The following is a 17,244-nucleotide window of genomic DNA, read 5'->3' on the forward strand; positions in this document are numbered from 1 at the left end:
ACAATGGCCTGGATGCAGCATGTAGGGGTCATTCTCCCGCAGGGAAAAACAAGTAATCATAGTAAGCATATTTTAAAAATAAGCTCATGAAGAATGAAATGTTTATAATGTAAGAAGTTGAACTAAATTCACAGAAGCACTTGCTGCATAGAGATTCACTGCTGTAGAAGATGAGCTCATTAAAATGGCCTCACATGCTAAATGGATGGACTCTTTAGAAGGCCTGAAAGAAGCGACACCCAAAGAAGCAACCTGATGAATTCCAAAGGAGACTGTTTTGCCATTTCTTGAAGACAAGAATCTTCTGTTTTGGTAGATTACCTTGGCTTTTGGTTTCAAGAGAAAAGGAGCATAGTGTTTCTCGGCAAAAGATGAAAGTGTCCACTTGGTGCAGGGGGGCTCAAGGCAGTGAAGGCTGGAGTCTGAGAACTGGGAAAGCAGATCCCTCGTGGAGCTGGTGCTCTCGGGGCTCTGGCAACTGAGGGTATCCTGGGTCATGGTGACGGGCTGCACGGAGATCTCAGAGCGTGGTTCAGCAGTGGTATAGTACACATGCGTGTGGGGGTCGTACTCTGTGCGAAGCTGTACTGTGGACTGCATGGTGATCTGGGTTTCGTGGGTGAAGCTGTGGCTGCTGTAGGGGGGCGGGGGGCTGTAGCGGGTGTTATCGTGAGTCTCCGTGTAGGCCTGAGGTTCAACCTGAATCACTCTGCTGACGCAGGGGCTGAGAGGGAAAAATATGTTGTAGTGGTATAACTGAAACAGGGAAACAAAGTGCTTTCATTTTTGCCAATGACTGACAAGATCCATTTTACATAGCTCTGATTTAGGAGGAAAATATCATACTGCTCAACTTCACACATGTCACCTGATTTAACCATCTGGACATAGTAAGTCCATAGTAAGTCAAAGGAAGCCAAATGGATGGCTGAACCTGAATTTGGCTGACAAAATCAAGTTACACGCTGATGAACCCCTTCAAAGCATAATTCCTAAAAACTGCCCCAAAACACCCCCCCCCAATCCCACAACACCCAAAGGGCTGTATTTTTTCTGGATGGTTGGTTTTCAAACCTTTGTTCTGCCTGAATCCATACAGATATGACACACTCCTGATAATCAGCAAAACTGATCCACAGGAGAAGTAATGGCCATGCACATCACAACCCTGGGGCTGTGATTGCGTCTTCTGTTGGCAGGGGCGGGGCGGAGGGGGCGGGGAGAGCCCCAGTCTTTCGATATCCCTAAAAAAGCATCCTCCGTCCATTATCTCCTCTGCCTCCATCACGCTGGTACAAGCCCTGTTGATTACATTTTCTTCCAAGTCCACAGACTAAAGACCTCTCTAAACCCTACCACTTTGTACCCAACAAATAAAAGTCACAGCAGCCAGAAATTGTACCTTGTAAAACAGCAGAAAATATCCAATCTCCTGTCTTCCCGTCGATACAAATCCATGCTGAGAATTGCAGGAAAAATTAGCAGAACCATAGCAAAATTGAATACCACTACTACAGCCGCCTAGAAGCAGGGGAAAAAAAAGAAAAAAAAAAAGCAGAGGTCACCAATATGCCAGAGGACTGCTCTGAAAATAAAGATGTTTTAAACAACATCTTTCTGGGCGACCTGTGTGGCTCAGTCAGTTAAGCATTCGACCTCGGCTGAGGTCATGATCTCACGGTTTGTGAGTTCGAGCCCCACATTGGGCTCTGTGCTGACAGCTCAGAGCCTGGAGCCTGCTTCGGATTCTGTGTCTCCCTTGCTCTCTGCCCCTCCCCCGCTCATGCTCTCCCTCTCCCAAAAATAAACAAACATTAAAAAAATTTTAAAAAATTAAACATCATCTTTAAACACTTCAGTAAGGAAATGAAAGAAAGTTGAAATAGATGTTGGAGTTTCTCATCCTTTTGCTTCTCTTCCATCATTAAGAGACCATCTGACTAGAACAGGCCCCATCGTTCTGATCCTTTCTATCTCTTAGAATTTCACGAACCCATGATGTACAAACACAGGAATGAAATGAGTGTCTTGGTAGCAACCTAACCAAACCAAATTTACAAAGGCAGAATACAGAATATACTTGAGATGTTTTAATTTAAAACAAACATTCCCCTTTCAGAACATTTCTAAGAGTTTCACGCAACTCTGATTTTATACTTAGAATATTTATATGTAAAGTGGATTGGGTATATCAAAATGTCACCTTTAAAACATGAAATAAAATTTCAAACACATCCCCTGAGGTTTTTAATAGGCACATTCCAAATAGCCTCTGGAGCAGCCTGTGGGGTATGCGAGCACAGTAACATAAAAGGTCAAGGAGAGTAAGGCAGAAAGAAATTCCTGCGTGTGATTATAGTATGCAGAATAAATAAGTACAGATTCAAAAGTCACTCCATAACCTAGAATAAACATGGGGCTAGATTCTGTAGTGCTTTGGCAAATCTCCTGCTGACCTAGTAAAAATTACACAATTGGGCTGTTAATAGGGGAAAGTCAACAGAGGACAGTTGAAAGGGCTCTCCCCTTCAGAAAAGCATGGAAAGAAGCGGCACAATAAAGAAAAAAAGCAACTGGAATGCTAAGTAACCAAGAAATCATCAGAAAATTTTTTGCAAATTAAAAATTCTTAGGAAGCTTTCTGAAGAACTACTTAGTTCTAAAACGTTCTCCAACTGGGTAAATCTCCAGGTGAGAAAAGAAAACCTGACTGATTATAACTGATACCTTACAGAATTAGAAGAGAACTTTGCAAAAAACTTTTCATAGTAATTGTGAATTTATGCTCAAGGCGAGAGAGCAAGTGTAAGTTCTGGAAAGGGACCTTCAATAATTTATTCCCTGTCAAGTCTACAAAACTGAAAAATAATCAAGTCTTCTGCTAAAAATTACATAACTTCTCTCTTCTTAGTCTGCTTTGAGATTCCTCATCAACTCAAAACATATGAAACCTGTGGACTTAACCACTCTAATGTATGGAAGGTCAGACTTGTTTTAATAAGCAAATCACTATTTTGCCTGGAGGATTCATCCAAGAGGCAAATACTTTCAAAAGAAAAGGCAAGGTACTGAGCTGGGTACTAAAGACAAAAAGAGAAATAAGACAAAATCCTGGTGCTCTCCAAGGACCGACACAGCCAGACCTTTAAACAAATTATGATTCAGGCTGATATATACAGTAGTAAAAGCTTGCACAGGGTTTCAGAGCAGCTCAGAGGAGGAAAGAACGTGCAGGTGCGGGTGCGTGTGGGGATGGCGGGCAGAGGGTGGTCAAGGCAGGTACTTGGGAGGTGTAGAAGACAAAAATAGGACTCTGGGGGGCAAGGAGGAAGGATGTACCACGTGGAGGAAACTGACAAGCAGTGTCTGAGGGGGGACACGTAAAATTCTGTGGAGGGAAAGAGAAAGGAGTAAAAGGGGGAGTAATGAGAGACCAGGGAATTAACACATGATTCATCTGGTCTTCACAGCAACCAGGTCAGCCATTATTACTGCTGTTGACACTATTACCTAACAGAGAGTCCGAGGTGCAGAGGATGGTCACCTGCCTCAGGTTATGGAGTAAACAGAATTTAAATACAGGCTTGATGTCAAAGCCCTCAGCCTGAGACCTGGGAGTTGTTGTCACCTGGTCACCTCCTGAGGGGATGAATGTAGGTGGGGTTAGGACTCCTGACCAATCTGACCACAGGGGTATGGGAAGAACGGATTTGATTCTCAAGGAGATTTTTCAGGAAAATTCAGTCCAAGAGGTGGAATCCCTTCAGCTTTTCTTTCTATGATAAGCATGTTCAGAATTCAGGGGTGGAATGCAGATTGAACACTCTGGGCCTCACTCTGGACAGAAGTTCCTGAGGATGAGGAACGCAAGTGGCCCAGGTGCTCTGGGCCGAATGACACCGATGCTTCCACAGTGACTGTGGAACACATCTGGTATCAGCCATATCCACTGGAGGAGTCTGTGGGGGAAATGAAGAACCCCAGAACTCCAAAGTGTAGCATCTCGCCCATGCTTACTGTCAAGTGGCATATTACATACATAGGGAGCACATATTCTGACAAGAAAACGACACAGTTTCAATGCCCTGTTCAAGTGCACTAAAATAGTAAAAATAAATAAATAAATAAATAAATAAATAAATAAATAAATAAATAACTGCAAGGTCTCTCAGCAAGGGACATGTGTCATTGCTGGAGCAAAGGGGAGTTTAAGAAATTGTAGAAAATCTGAAAAGATGATGGGGATGATCTGCACTGTCAATCAATTCTAATTCCGGTGCTTAAGGGAAATGTCCCCATCCTCTGTGTTCCACCCTGCCCCCTGCAACGCACCCATGGTGGCCCTGCTGCGACACGAAGACAACTGGGCCCTGCCTAGGGGGGCCCTCATTGAAACCCTCATACTGTCTGGAACAATAAGACATTCTGTTCTGGGAGTTTTCACTGAAGAACAAACACCACTCAGTTACCAGCAAAGCCCAGTGCGGGGCACTGGTTACCAAAGCCACTGCTTTCTGGCACAGAGGTGGTATTTGGACAGATGGATGGACATTGACAAGGAAGTCTAAGATGGTTTCTTTGGGGAAAATTTTTCTATTTATTTGTGTAAAGTTAGACAGTTGGAAAATTTCCATAGGGAAAAATCCTAAATTAACATGGACTTATTATTAGGCCGAACCACTGTGGATCTCTCTCTTTTGAGGCTTAATCTGTAGTATCCTGAAAATATAAACACAAATGAATACCCAGAGGCACAACTTAATGTCATTCACTAAAAGAAAGAGAAGAAGCTACATAATGGTCAATTTTGAATGTCAGTGTATTTAAAAGGAAACCAATGTAAATTTCTGATGGCTACTGCAAAACACATTCTCTCTCTTTTCTTTTTACATTATCTTCTTCTTTCTTTCCTTTTCTTTGCTTTTGTTAGTTTTTTGACAGAGCATGAGCCAGTGCTATGGCAGAGCCAGTCTTTAATAAATGAAGACTCCTGGAAGTCCTCAATTTTCTAAAGTGGTACCCCAGTGGCTCAGAATAGAAATGCAAAACTCACAGTACTCCTCTCTTCTTGGTAAGGTGCTTACCTTGGGAGAATTTAGCGCACTGGATTTTCTAAAAGACGTAAGGAAAACTCATGTAGCTTTTCAGCACCACACCATAGGATATCATTAAAGGAGAGTATGTCCTGATGAATCAGTGTATACTGAGAGAGGAGAGGAGAAAATGAGAGACACACACAAGAAGAAAAGAAGGAGTGTGAGGCAGAGCGGAAATAAAGAACAGTGAGAAAAAGGCAAGCAGAAAAGGAGACAGGTGGGAGACAGGGTCCCACTGTCCAAGGAGTACAACAATTTTTCAATACTAGAATCTGCTCTATATGTAATAAGAACGGGAGACAAAATGCGGGGGCGCAGATGCCCATGCAAAAAGGCATTCTAGAACTTTGGTTGCACCCATAATTTAGTGGCAATGTTCACTGATCTTCCACATTACTGAGCACTTATATTTTCATTTTCCTGTGCTTTGGTCATTAAAGGCTTACCTTTATTCATTAATTCACTTACTGCTTCTATTTTTATATATATTTTTGTAATAAACCCTTTTTCTTTTGGGGGTGGTGGTCATAGTGACTGGTATAAAAATTTTTTTCATGTCTTGTCTTACACTAAATATTAAGTAAGTCTAGCATCCCAAATGCAGTAGCATCATTACTTGCTTAGGTCTTTATTAGCCATTAGTGAAGTGAAATTCAAATATGAAGACTACAGAAGAGCGAAGCGTGTTGACAAAGTATAAAGAGAAACATAATTTATCATCTGTCCGTTTCTCTTCCTGGTCACAATCACCTTTTGGTGATTTACAAGAGTAAAGCAACATGAAGAAGACGGATGTAATAAGGCTTAAAAAGTGACACCAAAGGTAGTTTCCTTTAAAAACCTGGCCATCTCATAAATTACGCATCACACTGTAAGAGAAAAAGAAAGGTAAAATTTGAATTTAATTCACAAAACTGCAATAACGTCTTTGAGACATCAAAACCCAAAACCATCTCGGGCTCAGGAAGGCCACATCTCAAACTGGGCGGTGAGCTTTCACCTGCTGTGCTGATCGATTTCCGGATCCCTGGGGGCTTCAAGCAGCTGAAGGGCGATACCGGCACTGCAGGCCAAGCATAGAATGGACCATTGCTGTGGCCCCAGCCCAGGGAGCTCTCCATTCCTACCGTTCACATAAGCTGGCTCTTTGTTCAAAAAATATCTTGGTGCTTTGAAAGGGCCTAGTTTGGAAGGAGAACAATGCAGAAGCCAAACTGCTCCGCATAAGGAAGGGAAAGGAATTCTGAGTCTTTTTGTGCAGCCTGAGAGGGGACGAGGAGACCAAAAGAAGGCAGAGGAGAGGACAGAAGAGACTGTGGGAGAACTAGGGAGAAAGGTGGCAAGCAAGGGCCCACCAATGAACCCCCTGCAGGCAGAGGGTGGCCAATACATCTGCACAGTGGAAGCTAATACAGCCGGCCCTTGAACAACTAAAGTTGGAACTACACAGGTCCACTTGGAGGCTATTTTCAATAAATAGAGTACAGCACTGTAAAAGTACTTTCTCTTCCTTAGGATTTTAATAACATTTCCTTCCCTAGTTTACTTTACTGTAAGAATACGGTATATAACACACGGAACATAAAATATATGTTAATTGACTGTTTATGTTATCAGTAAGGCTTCCAGTCAATAGCCGCTATTAGTTAAGTTTGGGGAGAGTCAAAAATTATACGCAGGGGCACCTCGGTGGCTCAGCAGGTTAAGCATCAGACTCTTGATTTTGACTCAGGTCATGATTGCATGGTTGTGAGATTGAGCCCCATGAAGGGTTCTGTGCTGGACGTGCAGCTTGCTTAAGATTCTCTCCCCCTCTCCTTCTGCCTCTCTCTCTCTCAGAAAAAAAAATGTTATGTGTAGATTGGACTGCAGGAGTGGGGGAGGATCTGCACCCATTATAACCCCCATGTGTTCAATTCTAAGTGATCACCTAGCCTGGTCTATACTGCAAGCTCGTCTTCATAGTCAATGAAGTGTGTTCTGTACAACTGCCTTGTGTTGAGGCTGCTTTAGGGAAATAGACAGAGGGTGGCATGTTGGGGTAAGCACAGAAACTGAGTGGGATTTCGAAGCAGGGATGGCCAGAAGCTGGCCACACTGTGGATGAGACCAGAGGACTTCTGGATATCTGGAGCAGGGGCTTCCTGGCATCCTATATGGAGCAGCTCTGGTGTCATTTTAGTTTAACTGTAAAGGAAAGAGCCGCTCCCTAAGGCACCAGGTCTTGAGGACACCCAGGCCACAGGCATCTGGGCTACAGGACTAAAAGGAAGGGAAGAACCCTGGGCTGTATTTTAGGGGGACTGTGAGGGTTATGGCTTAAAGAAGCACCCACCCACACGAGCTCCATATGGTATATGCTACAGTAGGACTGGAGGCGTGTTAATGGAGAAAAGTCAACGTGGGGTGCTCACCATAGGTTTCATCACTGGAGACTCACCTGTAGAGAGAACGCCCGCAGAGCGGGAATCGGGATCAATGCAGCCATGAAGAAGGCAGTGACGTTGCTGATGGATGTGAGGGCCACGCTGGCTCCCGTGCGCTTGAGGCACTCCCCAGTCCTGTCCTGAGCATGAGAAACCACAGTGCTGAAAACTGCACAGGGCAGGGTGTCCTCAGAGCACAGACCGTGTGAACAATTCACATACATGACAAAGTAAGACAGCAGAGAGTCGATAATGCTGACTTTGGGGTATAAGAAAGAAAGGGCGATCTCTGCCTTACCCCCTAACACTGGCATTGAGAAAGTTCTCAGGATTATCTACATGGTTATGTGTTGTTCATGGCTCTGACATCCAAAGCACAGAGCTGCAAGATAATGATTTAAGTAAAATTTTCAGATTTAAAAGGTGTGGGGGAGGGGCACCTGGGTGGGTCAGTCAGTTAAATGTCCTCACTTGATTTCAGCTCAGGTCATGATCTCAAGGTTAATGAGTTCGAGCCCCACACTGGGCCGTGTGCTGAAGGTGTGGAGCCTGCTTGGGGTTCTTTCTCTCTTTCTCTCCCTCTGCCCCTCCCTCGATTGCTCTCTCTCAAAATAAATAAACTTGAAAAAAAAAAAAGGTGTGGGGGAGGGTGTGATGGGGACAAAGTGAGACACACACACACACACACACACACACACACAAAACAGAAAAGCAAATTTGGGCCTTAGAATAAGTGTTCTGAGATTCTTCTAACTTCTTTTACTTATTTAGAGCCAGTACCACATCACTGACTTGGGACTGAAATATTTATTGGGCCAGATTACAGAAAATTAGAGGACAAAAACTCAAGAACAGAGGGGAGTTTGGCTGTCCCCAAAGCTTTCTTCTTTTTCTTTTCTATTACCTCAAAAGGGATTCTTTTATTCTGTCCTGTTTCACTAAATGCATGTGCCAGAAGGAAAACATCATCCACACCAACACCAAGAGCAAGAAATGGCAAAACCTGCAGCAAAAACAAAGGGCAGCAGATTAGATGCGTGAAGCCCAATTCTGACCACTCCCGAGCCCTTGAAAACACTACCCCCAGAGCCCCCCCCCCCCAAGCTCCCCAAAGGACAGCTCACACCATTGAATCTAGTTTTCTCTGAGGCTTAAATCCCCCAGATCGAGCTGTTTTAGCGCACAGGAGATCTTGTGCATTTCTATTTCTAAGCTCCGTTATATTTTTTAAAATTAATAAATGAGAAAGAATCTGACTCATGGAAAGCAGCAGATCTCAGAGCATGAGCCCTGGACCAGCATCACTGAGAAGTGATGATTGGAAACTCTGGGGGTGGAGTCGGGCAGTCTGAGTTGTCCAAGCCCTCCAGGTGACTCTAGCAAACACCTAAGTTTGGGAACCACGGCTCTAATAAATGGTCTTAATTTCACTGATAAGTGAAGTGCCTCAACCAAGCAACAAGCACACTCAGACCCACCCCCCCACCCCCCACTGCCAAGAGCTCCACTTTGAGGCAGCAGCCCCCTCCCCCGAAGTGTGGCATCTTGGTGGCAAAGGACGGAAGACTCTTTAGGTGACAGGGACACATAGGAGGCCGCAGGGCTAAGCCTGGGGAGGGGTGTTTGTCAATAAACAGTGGATGGATGGCTCCTTTAGTACCTGAGTTGTTGCAGCGTTAAAGGAAATCCCGATCAATGAGCACAGGCCCAATCCTGCAGCCACTGACAGTGCAACCAACAGGACGCCAGCCAGCCCCACGGCACCCTGGGACTTGGAGCAGTCCCAGCGCAGCATGGTTAAACAGGCATAGGCAAGCTGCGAGCAGAACCACAGGGTGGGGGGCAGGTGAAGGAACAAGGGGGGATGGGGGGCGGTGGGGGGAGACACAAAACAAAAGCCAAACATTAGAATGTGTAAGGATTCTAATGTTTTCCCCCACCCATCACCCCAAATCAAAAAGTAGAACTTATTGAATCCAACAACAAAAAATTTACATTACAGACATCACATGAAATGATATGAGTCAGAGATGGGCAAACTACAAATGGGAGAAAACGCTTTACACGACCACTTTTGAAACCGTTATGAAGCAGAGCTCTCTCTGTCTTGGATGCACGTGTGTGTTAAGAGCAGTTAAAAAGCAGGAGCGGTCATGGAAAGATAAAAACTAAAAACCAAACCAACCGCCCCATCCCCCAGGAGAACTGAATTGACTGTTACCATCAGTAAGTAGCCACTGGCCACTCGGATGACACTGACATCAGAAAAGGACTTGAGGATGTCGTCCAGGGTCGTCGTGGTAAAGGAAAGCACCTTCTGTGTGGAGTTCGGGGCGACACTTTGATGAACTACCTGTGGTCACAACATAAGGATAAAGTCCGACACGGAATTAAAGCTTCAATGGGCTTTGACAGCACAGATCTTGGGGGACATGCCCCCTCCACTCAACCCTCACTTTTTTCTGATGCATTAAAGAGTTCTACATGATCCAGGTTTGAACTTGGACTAACACGAAATGACCCTGGGCCTGGAACAATGAAGGCCATTGCTAATCAGGTGAGAATCTGGTGCTGCGGTGAGCCAGAATCCTTGAAGCCCACTCCAAGCTTTATTTACTCCACCCATTCACCTCTCTGCCACTGTACAACTGATCTGTGGGTCCCCTCGGCTCCCCACTAATCTAAAACAACTCATTCCTGTGGTGACTCCTCCCCACTTTGTTTGCTGGCCACTTTTAAAAGGTCACATGCAGCTCAGCAGAGGTCACTGCTTGGGAAACAAAGGCCAGCTCCTGTCATATGACCTAACCAAGGGGACTGCAGCTGTGAATAGATTCTATGCCTTGCTAATGTTTTCCAGACACCTTTTCTTGCTAACCAAGTGTTGTTGTTGTTGTTTTAAACACTGTTATGCCTTAGTTCTGGAGTTCACAACTGGTTACTCAGAATATTTCAGGCATCCCAATTAGAATTAGCATCACCCAGACATTAAGATTTTCAATGTCTATCTAGGAAAGGAAGAAAAGTTTCCATCCCACCAAGTACCCAAAATGACAATTTGCTTTGAAAATAAATTCTAATAAAAAAAAAATGTTTTAAAACATTACTACAATGAAGTATTTAGTAACTAAGGGGTTTGTACCCAGATTCAAAGGTAGGCGTCGGAATACTGGCGATTTACCTCCACGTACGTCCTCTGCCAAGCCTCCAGGATGGCTGCTGCCTTGTCCTCGTTCCAGTTGATGTGTGACACATACTCGTACCCCTTGAAGTGTTCGTACATTTGCTTGGGAGTCATTAACTGAAACATGGTCTGCAAGGCATGGGCACTGTGATGGGTGGTAAAGACACAACATCAGCATTTCCAGGAAGTAGTTCTCACTGCTTAGAATCACAAACAAGCACCCCCAACTCACTTGTGGCCATTCTCTCCTTCTATGTGAGCACATGTTTCCATTAAACAGGACCTGATGGTTATTTTATTTAATAGATTGATGTACCATATTAAAGGTGTAACCTTACAAAACCTTTTACAGATATACCCCGAAATTAAATTAATAGGCAATTTCCTTTCTCAGTTTCTATTCAGTGAAACAGGAAGGGTCGGGGAGTAGATAGCTTGACCAGATATGCTGGGCTCAGCGCTGCGTGCTTGCCTGTGCAGAAATCCCAGACGACGGCTCTCCCAAGGGACAGATCTCAGACGGAGAGCCTGACGCTTGCCGGAGCAGAGTCCGCCAGTGCACAGAGGATCATTCTTGTTTAGCTGTCACAGCATTTCACCCCACTGGCTATGACCAATGTTTTCTGCCCACTTTACACTTGTCCTGATCTTCTACCTGACAGGTCTTCTAAAAACCTGTAGTCACTAACTAGAGTCTCAATGAAAACAACAAATCTCCTCTTGAAAAATTCCCCACAAGGTGTTCTTTCAAGCTGGTCTGGTCCAGTAATATTTCCTAAGATTCTATTACACCAGGCGGCTAGCTAGGATAACAGTTAGGTATTAATGCAAATACACTTGCAGATGTCAGAAGGGAAGTGGTTTCTGAGAAAAGGACAAAAAATAGACGGCTTGGATTTTTCCTCCATATGTTGGATTACCTGACAAGCTTCCCAGTGCTATTCTTGACTGTGCCACCCACAATCAGTTCCTCCTGCCAGTGCATATACTTTCTGGATAATCCATGACATCCACCGTTCAAAACAAGGGCCACATCAAGAGGCTAAAATAAAAAGACAGCCACATAATTACGGGAATCAGTAGGCAGGTCACATGCCTTGTTAAAATCCAGTGCTTTAAGGGCTTGTTTGTTTCAGAGAGAACATTAATAACAAGGCTAATGAGAGGCGTATGGCAAATCTTACGGCAAAATTTAGCTCTATAAACAAACTTAGCTCCATAGACAAAAAAAGTCGTTGAGAATCAAATCTTAAAAATGAAAATAATAGAACTCCAAATGGGGGAAAGACATCAAGTTTTTCTCTCTCAGGGAAGAATCGAGGACTGTACTCACTTTGGTTGCATTTTTGTTGGGAGCTGTGGCAGGGCAGTCTGGATCAGCCGGGTTGAGGCAGGGCCGGTCCATGTAACCATGACCAACTTGGGCCTTATTCAGCATTTCCTCCCAGCTGTCCACTTGATAGTTTATTTTCTTTAACTCTTCTAGGAATTCCAAAGGGTCAAAGTTTGTCCACTGCAAAGGAGGCTTACCTCTGTGAAAGAAATTAGGAGGCGAGACCATGAAAGGAGGCTTCCAAGCCTCTTTCCCAAGCCTCCAAGACGGCGTATATTGTATATATTGTGTCTGGATTGCATGAGGCTTTCTGGTTGTGCTGCAATTCTGGGACCCTGGCATACAAAATAAATGCTCCTTTCCAGTGTATCTGTATGCAAACCTGAGTCAGGAAAGTAATTCATGAACAAAAATGCCAAGCAGAGAGCTTGTAAATTAATGAAGCGATCAAAGAATCTTTACTGGCTGATATGTCATATTTAATACCTACTACAGAATTAGCCAAAGGGCACTTCCTAGCAAAAGACTGAGATCCAAAATTAGGGGGGTGGGGGGGTGGGTGGGAGAAGGAATCACAATGTCAAATTAGCACTTGCCAGCCTAATAAATGCTTTGTAAATGTCATCAATCAAAATATTTGATCTCCATTACCTTTAATAATCCCACACTTATGAGCTCTCTCTGACAGCCTGGCAGTCGACCCCGAAAGCCCCCCGCTGCCTCTGCCATCACCACCATCAAGACCACTTCCCCCCACACTCACTTTTGAATTTGTGCTGTTGACAGACCAGAAAGGCTTTTGGCTGCCTGTTATGTGGTTCAAACCACACTGTAGCTGCTTAACCAGGCTGAAGTCATTATTCAGAATCTCCCAACCAGAAAACACAAAACCCCTTATTTCCCATCTAAAACTGTACACTGAAGGTCAGGGTATGGCCACTGCAAATTGCTTTTGCAGATATGTGCAAGCTAGGACAGAAACAATAACCCAAGCACGAACTCTTGCATAATTAACTGAAAATGTCTACACTGATTAACAATTATTCCTTAAATGACGTGGTATGTATAATATCCAACTGCTAAACTGTGAAGCATCCCCTGCCACGGCCTTCAAAGATAGCGGATTTCCCCCTTAAATGCCATTAATGTGATCCAAAGAAAGGTTAGTATTTTACTTCACAGGAAGATCTTGAACTTTAACTCAATATGTTTAATTCTGATATGCACACACTAATAAATTCTCTGCTTAAAAAATAAACTAAACCTATGGAAGGGCTTGGTCAGCAAAACTGCAAATATCTTATTAAAGAGTTAAAAATCATACATACTCTGAAATAATTTGCATTTTATTTGCATATAAATAGGTTGGTAAAAGTGAATGAAATTTAATGATGCCTTCAGAACTTTTTTTTTTTTGAAAAGAGGAAAAACATTCTGCTAAAGTCCCCTCTCCCCCAACTATTCACTCAAAACATGCCCATGGAATCTCAATGTTTTTATTTCTTGTTCAAAACTGAAACAGAATAAACAATGATGAAGTAACATCACAGAAACCTTCTAAAGTTCAGAAATCAGACATCAGAAAATGATATCACACACTTACAGTAGGTACGCTGTCCCAGACTGTAACTTTGCCCCTTCCCAGAAGCAATCCAAAGGTGTGATAATTAAACAAGGGTAAAGATATTCTATTATCTGTCAAAGTTAAAAAAAAAAAAACAAAAACAAAATCAGGCCACATATTAGGCTAATGCATACCATTGAGGAATTTTTGAGAATTATATGCAAAAAAAGAAAATATACCTGATCCATGTAACCTGTTTCTGTGATAAGTTCTCCAGATTTGTAACACAAATGTTCCAATTTCCACTGCCTGTTAAAATAGAAAGGAGAGACAAACATTTCTCACTGTAATAAAGTATGGAAATCCATGCAAAATCAGGACTACAGAACATATAGAAAGAACTGCAATTTTGATCACTTTCAGGTATCTGTCAAAACGAACACAACTTTTGGCAAGTAAAGACTCAACAAGCTTAATTTAATGAATAGATAATACTCAATTGTAATTAACATGTGGGTGTTTATGTAAATGAATGCTACCAAAGTACTTGAAAAGTCCTGTTTTCTTAAGTGTTCTCCCAATAATCTTGTTTACGCCATTATCTGCTTTTCTACATACACTGCACAACTTCAGGGCAGATAATTCAGTTGAATTATCACAATTTCAAAATACGTGGAGACTAATTAGTAAGGTTTATAATGTATTAACATATATTTAGGTGGGAAAACGTAACTGACTTATTTTTACTGGCAGTTAACGTCCTTATTAACAGTGTTCCAAACGAATTCTGCTCTGAACCATGAATGCTGTAAACAGCATTGCCAGGTAGACAGATTTCCTACTTTACAGTTTTTTTATTCTTGTTCTATAGAAATGTTATTAAATATACTGATCACCAATTATCTCTATTATCTATCATCTATCTATAGAATACTATAGAACTCTGACATCTCTAGAAAAATGCTCTATAAGCACATGCCTTTCCAAGTGTATCAGGGAGTTTAACTTGAAAAAGAAGAAATTTGGAAAGTATAGGGATGGGAAATCCAAGAGAAAAAAATTTTTTTGAGTCTCTCTAAATTGCTCTAGTTTATTTATTCATCTCCTTTTTCTTTTTTTTTATTGGTCACCCAAAGCAATGTTCTGGACTTAGCCCTCTTCCCTGTGGAACCTTCGCATCTATCCCTCAGGGTCCTCACTGAAATGCCACACCTTCCCACTAGGCTTTTTTTTTTTTTTTTTTTTTTTTTGCCCAGGGCTATTGAAAATGACCCCTTTCTCATGAACCACAGAACACTGCTGGTCTGATCTGTCTGATATGTGGAGCACCTGGACTTGGGAGTATCTGTGTTTGGCTTCGTACATGCCCATCTATGGTGTGATACTTTCCTCTTTCTAACTAGACCATCGGCTCCTAATGCAGGGCCCAAGTTATCCATCCATCCTTCCATCCACTCACCCACCCATCCACCCACCCACCTACTCATATATCTATGTGTATGTTTATATTGAACTCCACATAGCATCAACACATACCATCTAGCCTGAGTAGGTTGTCAATATCACTTGATCAGTGAACTCATTTACACTTGCTTGAGAGGTCATGGCTGTGCCTTAAAAAAGCCCCTGGGCTTGGAGCCAGAAGAAAGGGTTTGAAAACTGGCTCTAGTGTTTAAAAATTGTATGAACTTGGACAAATGGTCCAGTTAATCTAATTCCTGGTTTTCTCGTCTAAAAAATGAGATGGGTTTAACTAGGTGTTCTTTAAAGCTCATTCCAACACATAAAAGTTCTCTGCTTCCATCTCAGATTAAGAATATAATTTCATTGTACAGACACTCACATCTTCTCCTTAAGTGTCTAAGTGACAAGTCCTTCAAGGTAGGGTCCCATTGTGTTAAGAATGGGTCACAGCAGCTTTCAGTGGCCCTGGAACTTATTTATTTCCAAATTCCCAGCAGGGCCTCTACTTGAAAGTTCTGCAAAACCGCCCTGGGGAGTTGCTTCCACTGCAGAATGGGAGGGATGTGCTGATAAGATCAGGGATATGCTCACTAGCCAAGTTTGCTTGACAAGAGTGCTAGAATACCTCCTTACGTTTTCCTTTTCATACATTATATATCTCGTTCTCAGAACCTCCTGAGGATAATAGACCACACTTGATCAGTAACTGACTTTACAGATGAGGAAACAAGAGCATGTCAAAGATATGTGACTCATGCTGGACCTTAGGGTGCTGTCTCCAGCTAGATGGGTCTTAGAGACAATCCAGTGAAGACCATGGGGAGTGGAGGTTACCGTAGCAGGGACAAGTACAGATTTTCCTTTTATTTTCTCCCCTCATTCTCCCTGGCCTCTGAATAGGTATACAGTGGCACTTCCTCACCTCCCCTGTGAAAAACTGTATCATCAACCAGTCAGTTAAGAGGTGAGGGACAGGTTGGGGTTAGGCAAATGCCAACTGAGTAAGCAGTCCCCTGAAAACAGGGTTTAGTGACAGTCATCCCAATACTTCAGGGAGAAGATCCAGTTCAAATGTATCAATCTAGGCAGTTAGTCAATCAACAAATTCTGATCTAAATGCTGGGGGTGGAAGAACGGACATGATGTGGTCCATGCCCTGAATAATGCACTGTTTAAATAGAGAAGGACTGTCAATTTTGTTCCAGAACTCTTCATATGCTTTTATTATACCCACAGCACTGTTAAGTTAGTTTTGAAGCTAAAGGGAAATATTTTGTGAGGCTGTATTATAATTCCACCATATCTGCCTACCCGTCAGTAAGAAATCACCATAGTGACTCAACCGCTATATGCTTTGTGACACATGCTGTCAATATCTGTAGTGAATACAAAGTAACCATACGTAAAGTCTTTCATTTTTCTCATTCTTTTCAAATTTTTTTCATGTTTATTTATTTTTGAGAGAGAGAGCGTGAGTGGAATAGGGGCAGAGAGAGAAGGAGACAGAATCCGAAGCAGGCTCCAGGCTCTGAGCTGTCAGCATAGAGCCTGATGCAGGGCTTGAACCCACGAACCACAAGATCATGACCTGAGCCGAAGTCAGGCGCTTAACCAACTGAGCCCCACCCAGATGCCCCTCTTTTCTCAGTCTTTTTGACTAAAGGCAATTCAAAATGTAACTGCTCCAAAAATAGCTTAAGCAGGAAAGATCCTCAGAATGGCTGTATAGCCACCCAAATGGCTGCTTGAAAACTCATACTCATTTGGGTATATAGTGCCAAGATACTTAGTGAAAATACATTATAACATATTTGATCTGTTACCAAACTCTAGAAATGAAATTCAAGATTTAAGAAAATCCCACTTATCAGAAAACTACTTGAACACTGGAAGCATATTTCCAGCACAACCTTATTTAGTAAAACCAGCCGCTTCTTCCCGCCACCTTACCTGTTGTACATATATACATGGACTCTGCTGGCCTGGAGGGCGGAGTCCAGGTGTTGTCGGAGAGCTTCCGTGGTCAGGACGTTAGCACCTTCTTCTTTCGGGGTCTGAATCATGAGCTGAGGATTAAACATAGCCTCCTCTCCAATCTTCTGGCGAGTATAGTTTAATTCGCGACTTACTCGTCCACCAACTGACAAACATGTACAGGTTTCAATTAGAACAGAAAT

At 42.9% G+C, this 17,244-nt stretch overlaps 1 protein-coding gene across 5 annotated transcripts in view; it reads right to left on the reverse strand.

Annotated features, from left to right (window-relative positions):
• Nucleotides 1-17,244, reverse strand: part of PTCH1 (patched 1) — a 63,275-nt gene that overhangs the window by 24,973 nt on the left and 21,058 nt on the right. For 3 of the 5 annotated variants that reach the window (XM_042912797.1, XM_042912802.1, XM_042912801.1), the window contains 12 exons: nucleotides 17,018-17,207; nucleotides 13,843-13,912; nucleotides 13,643-13,734; nucleotides 12,040-12,238; nucleotides 11,627-11,748; nucleotides 10,704-10,851; nucleotides 9,744-9,875; nucleotides 9,183-9,338; nucleotides 8,427-8,525; nucleotides 7,537-7,662; nucleotides 1,403-1,521; nucleotides 322-724 (listed from right to left, as the gene is read on the reverse strand). In XM_042912797.1, coding sequence (XP_042768731.1) covers nucleotides 322-724; nucleotides 1,403-1,521; nucleotides 7,537-7,662; nucleotides 8,427-8,525; nucleotides 9,183-9,338; nucleotides 9,744-9,875; nucleotides 10,704-10,851; nucleotides 11,627-11,748; nucleotides 12,040-12,238; nucleotides 13,643-13,734; nucleotides 13,843-13,912; nucleotides 17,018-17,207 — 1,856 coding nt within the window. The remainder of the gene's footprint in view (nucleotides 1-321; nucleotides 725-1,402; nucleotides 1,522-7,536; nucleotides 7,663-8,426; nucleotides 8,526-9,182; nucleotides 9,339-9,743; nucleotides 9,876-10,703; nucleotides 10,852-11,626; nucleotides 11,749-12,039; nucleotides 12,239-13,642; nucleotides 13,735-13,842; nucleotides 13,913-17,017; nucleotides 17,208-17,244) is intronic. The other 2 variants (XM_042912800.1, XM_042912803.1) reach the window with 2 other exon arrangements.

The sequence above is a fragment of the Panthera leo genome, chromosome D4, assembly GCF_018350215.1.
Source record: "Panthera leo isolate Ple1 chromosome D4, P.leo_Ple1_pat1.1, whole genome shotgun sequence".
NCBI classification, from domain to species: Eukaryota; Metazoa; Chordata; class Mammalia; order Carnivora; family Felidae; genus Panthera; species Panthera leo.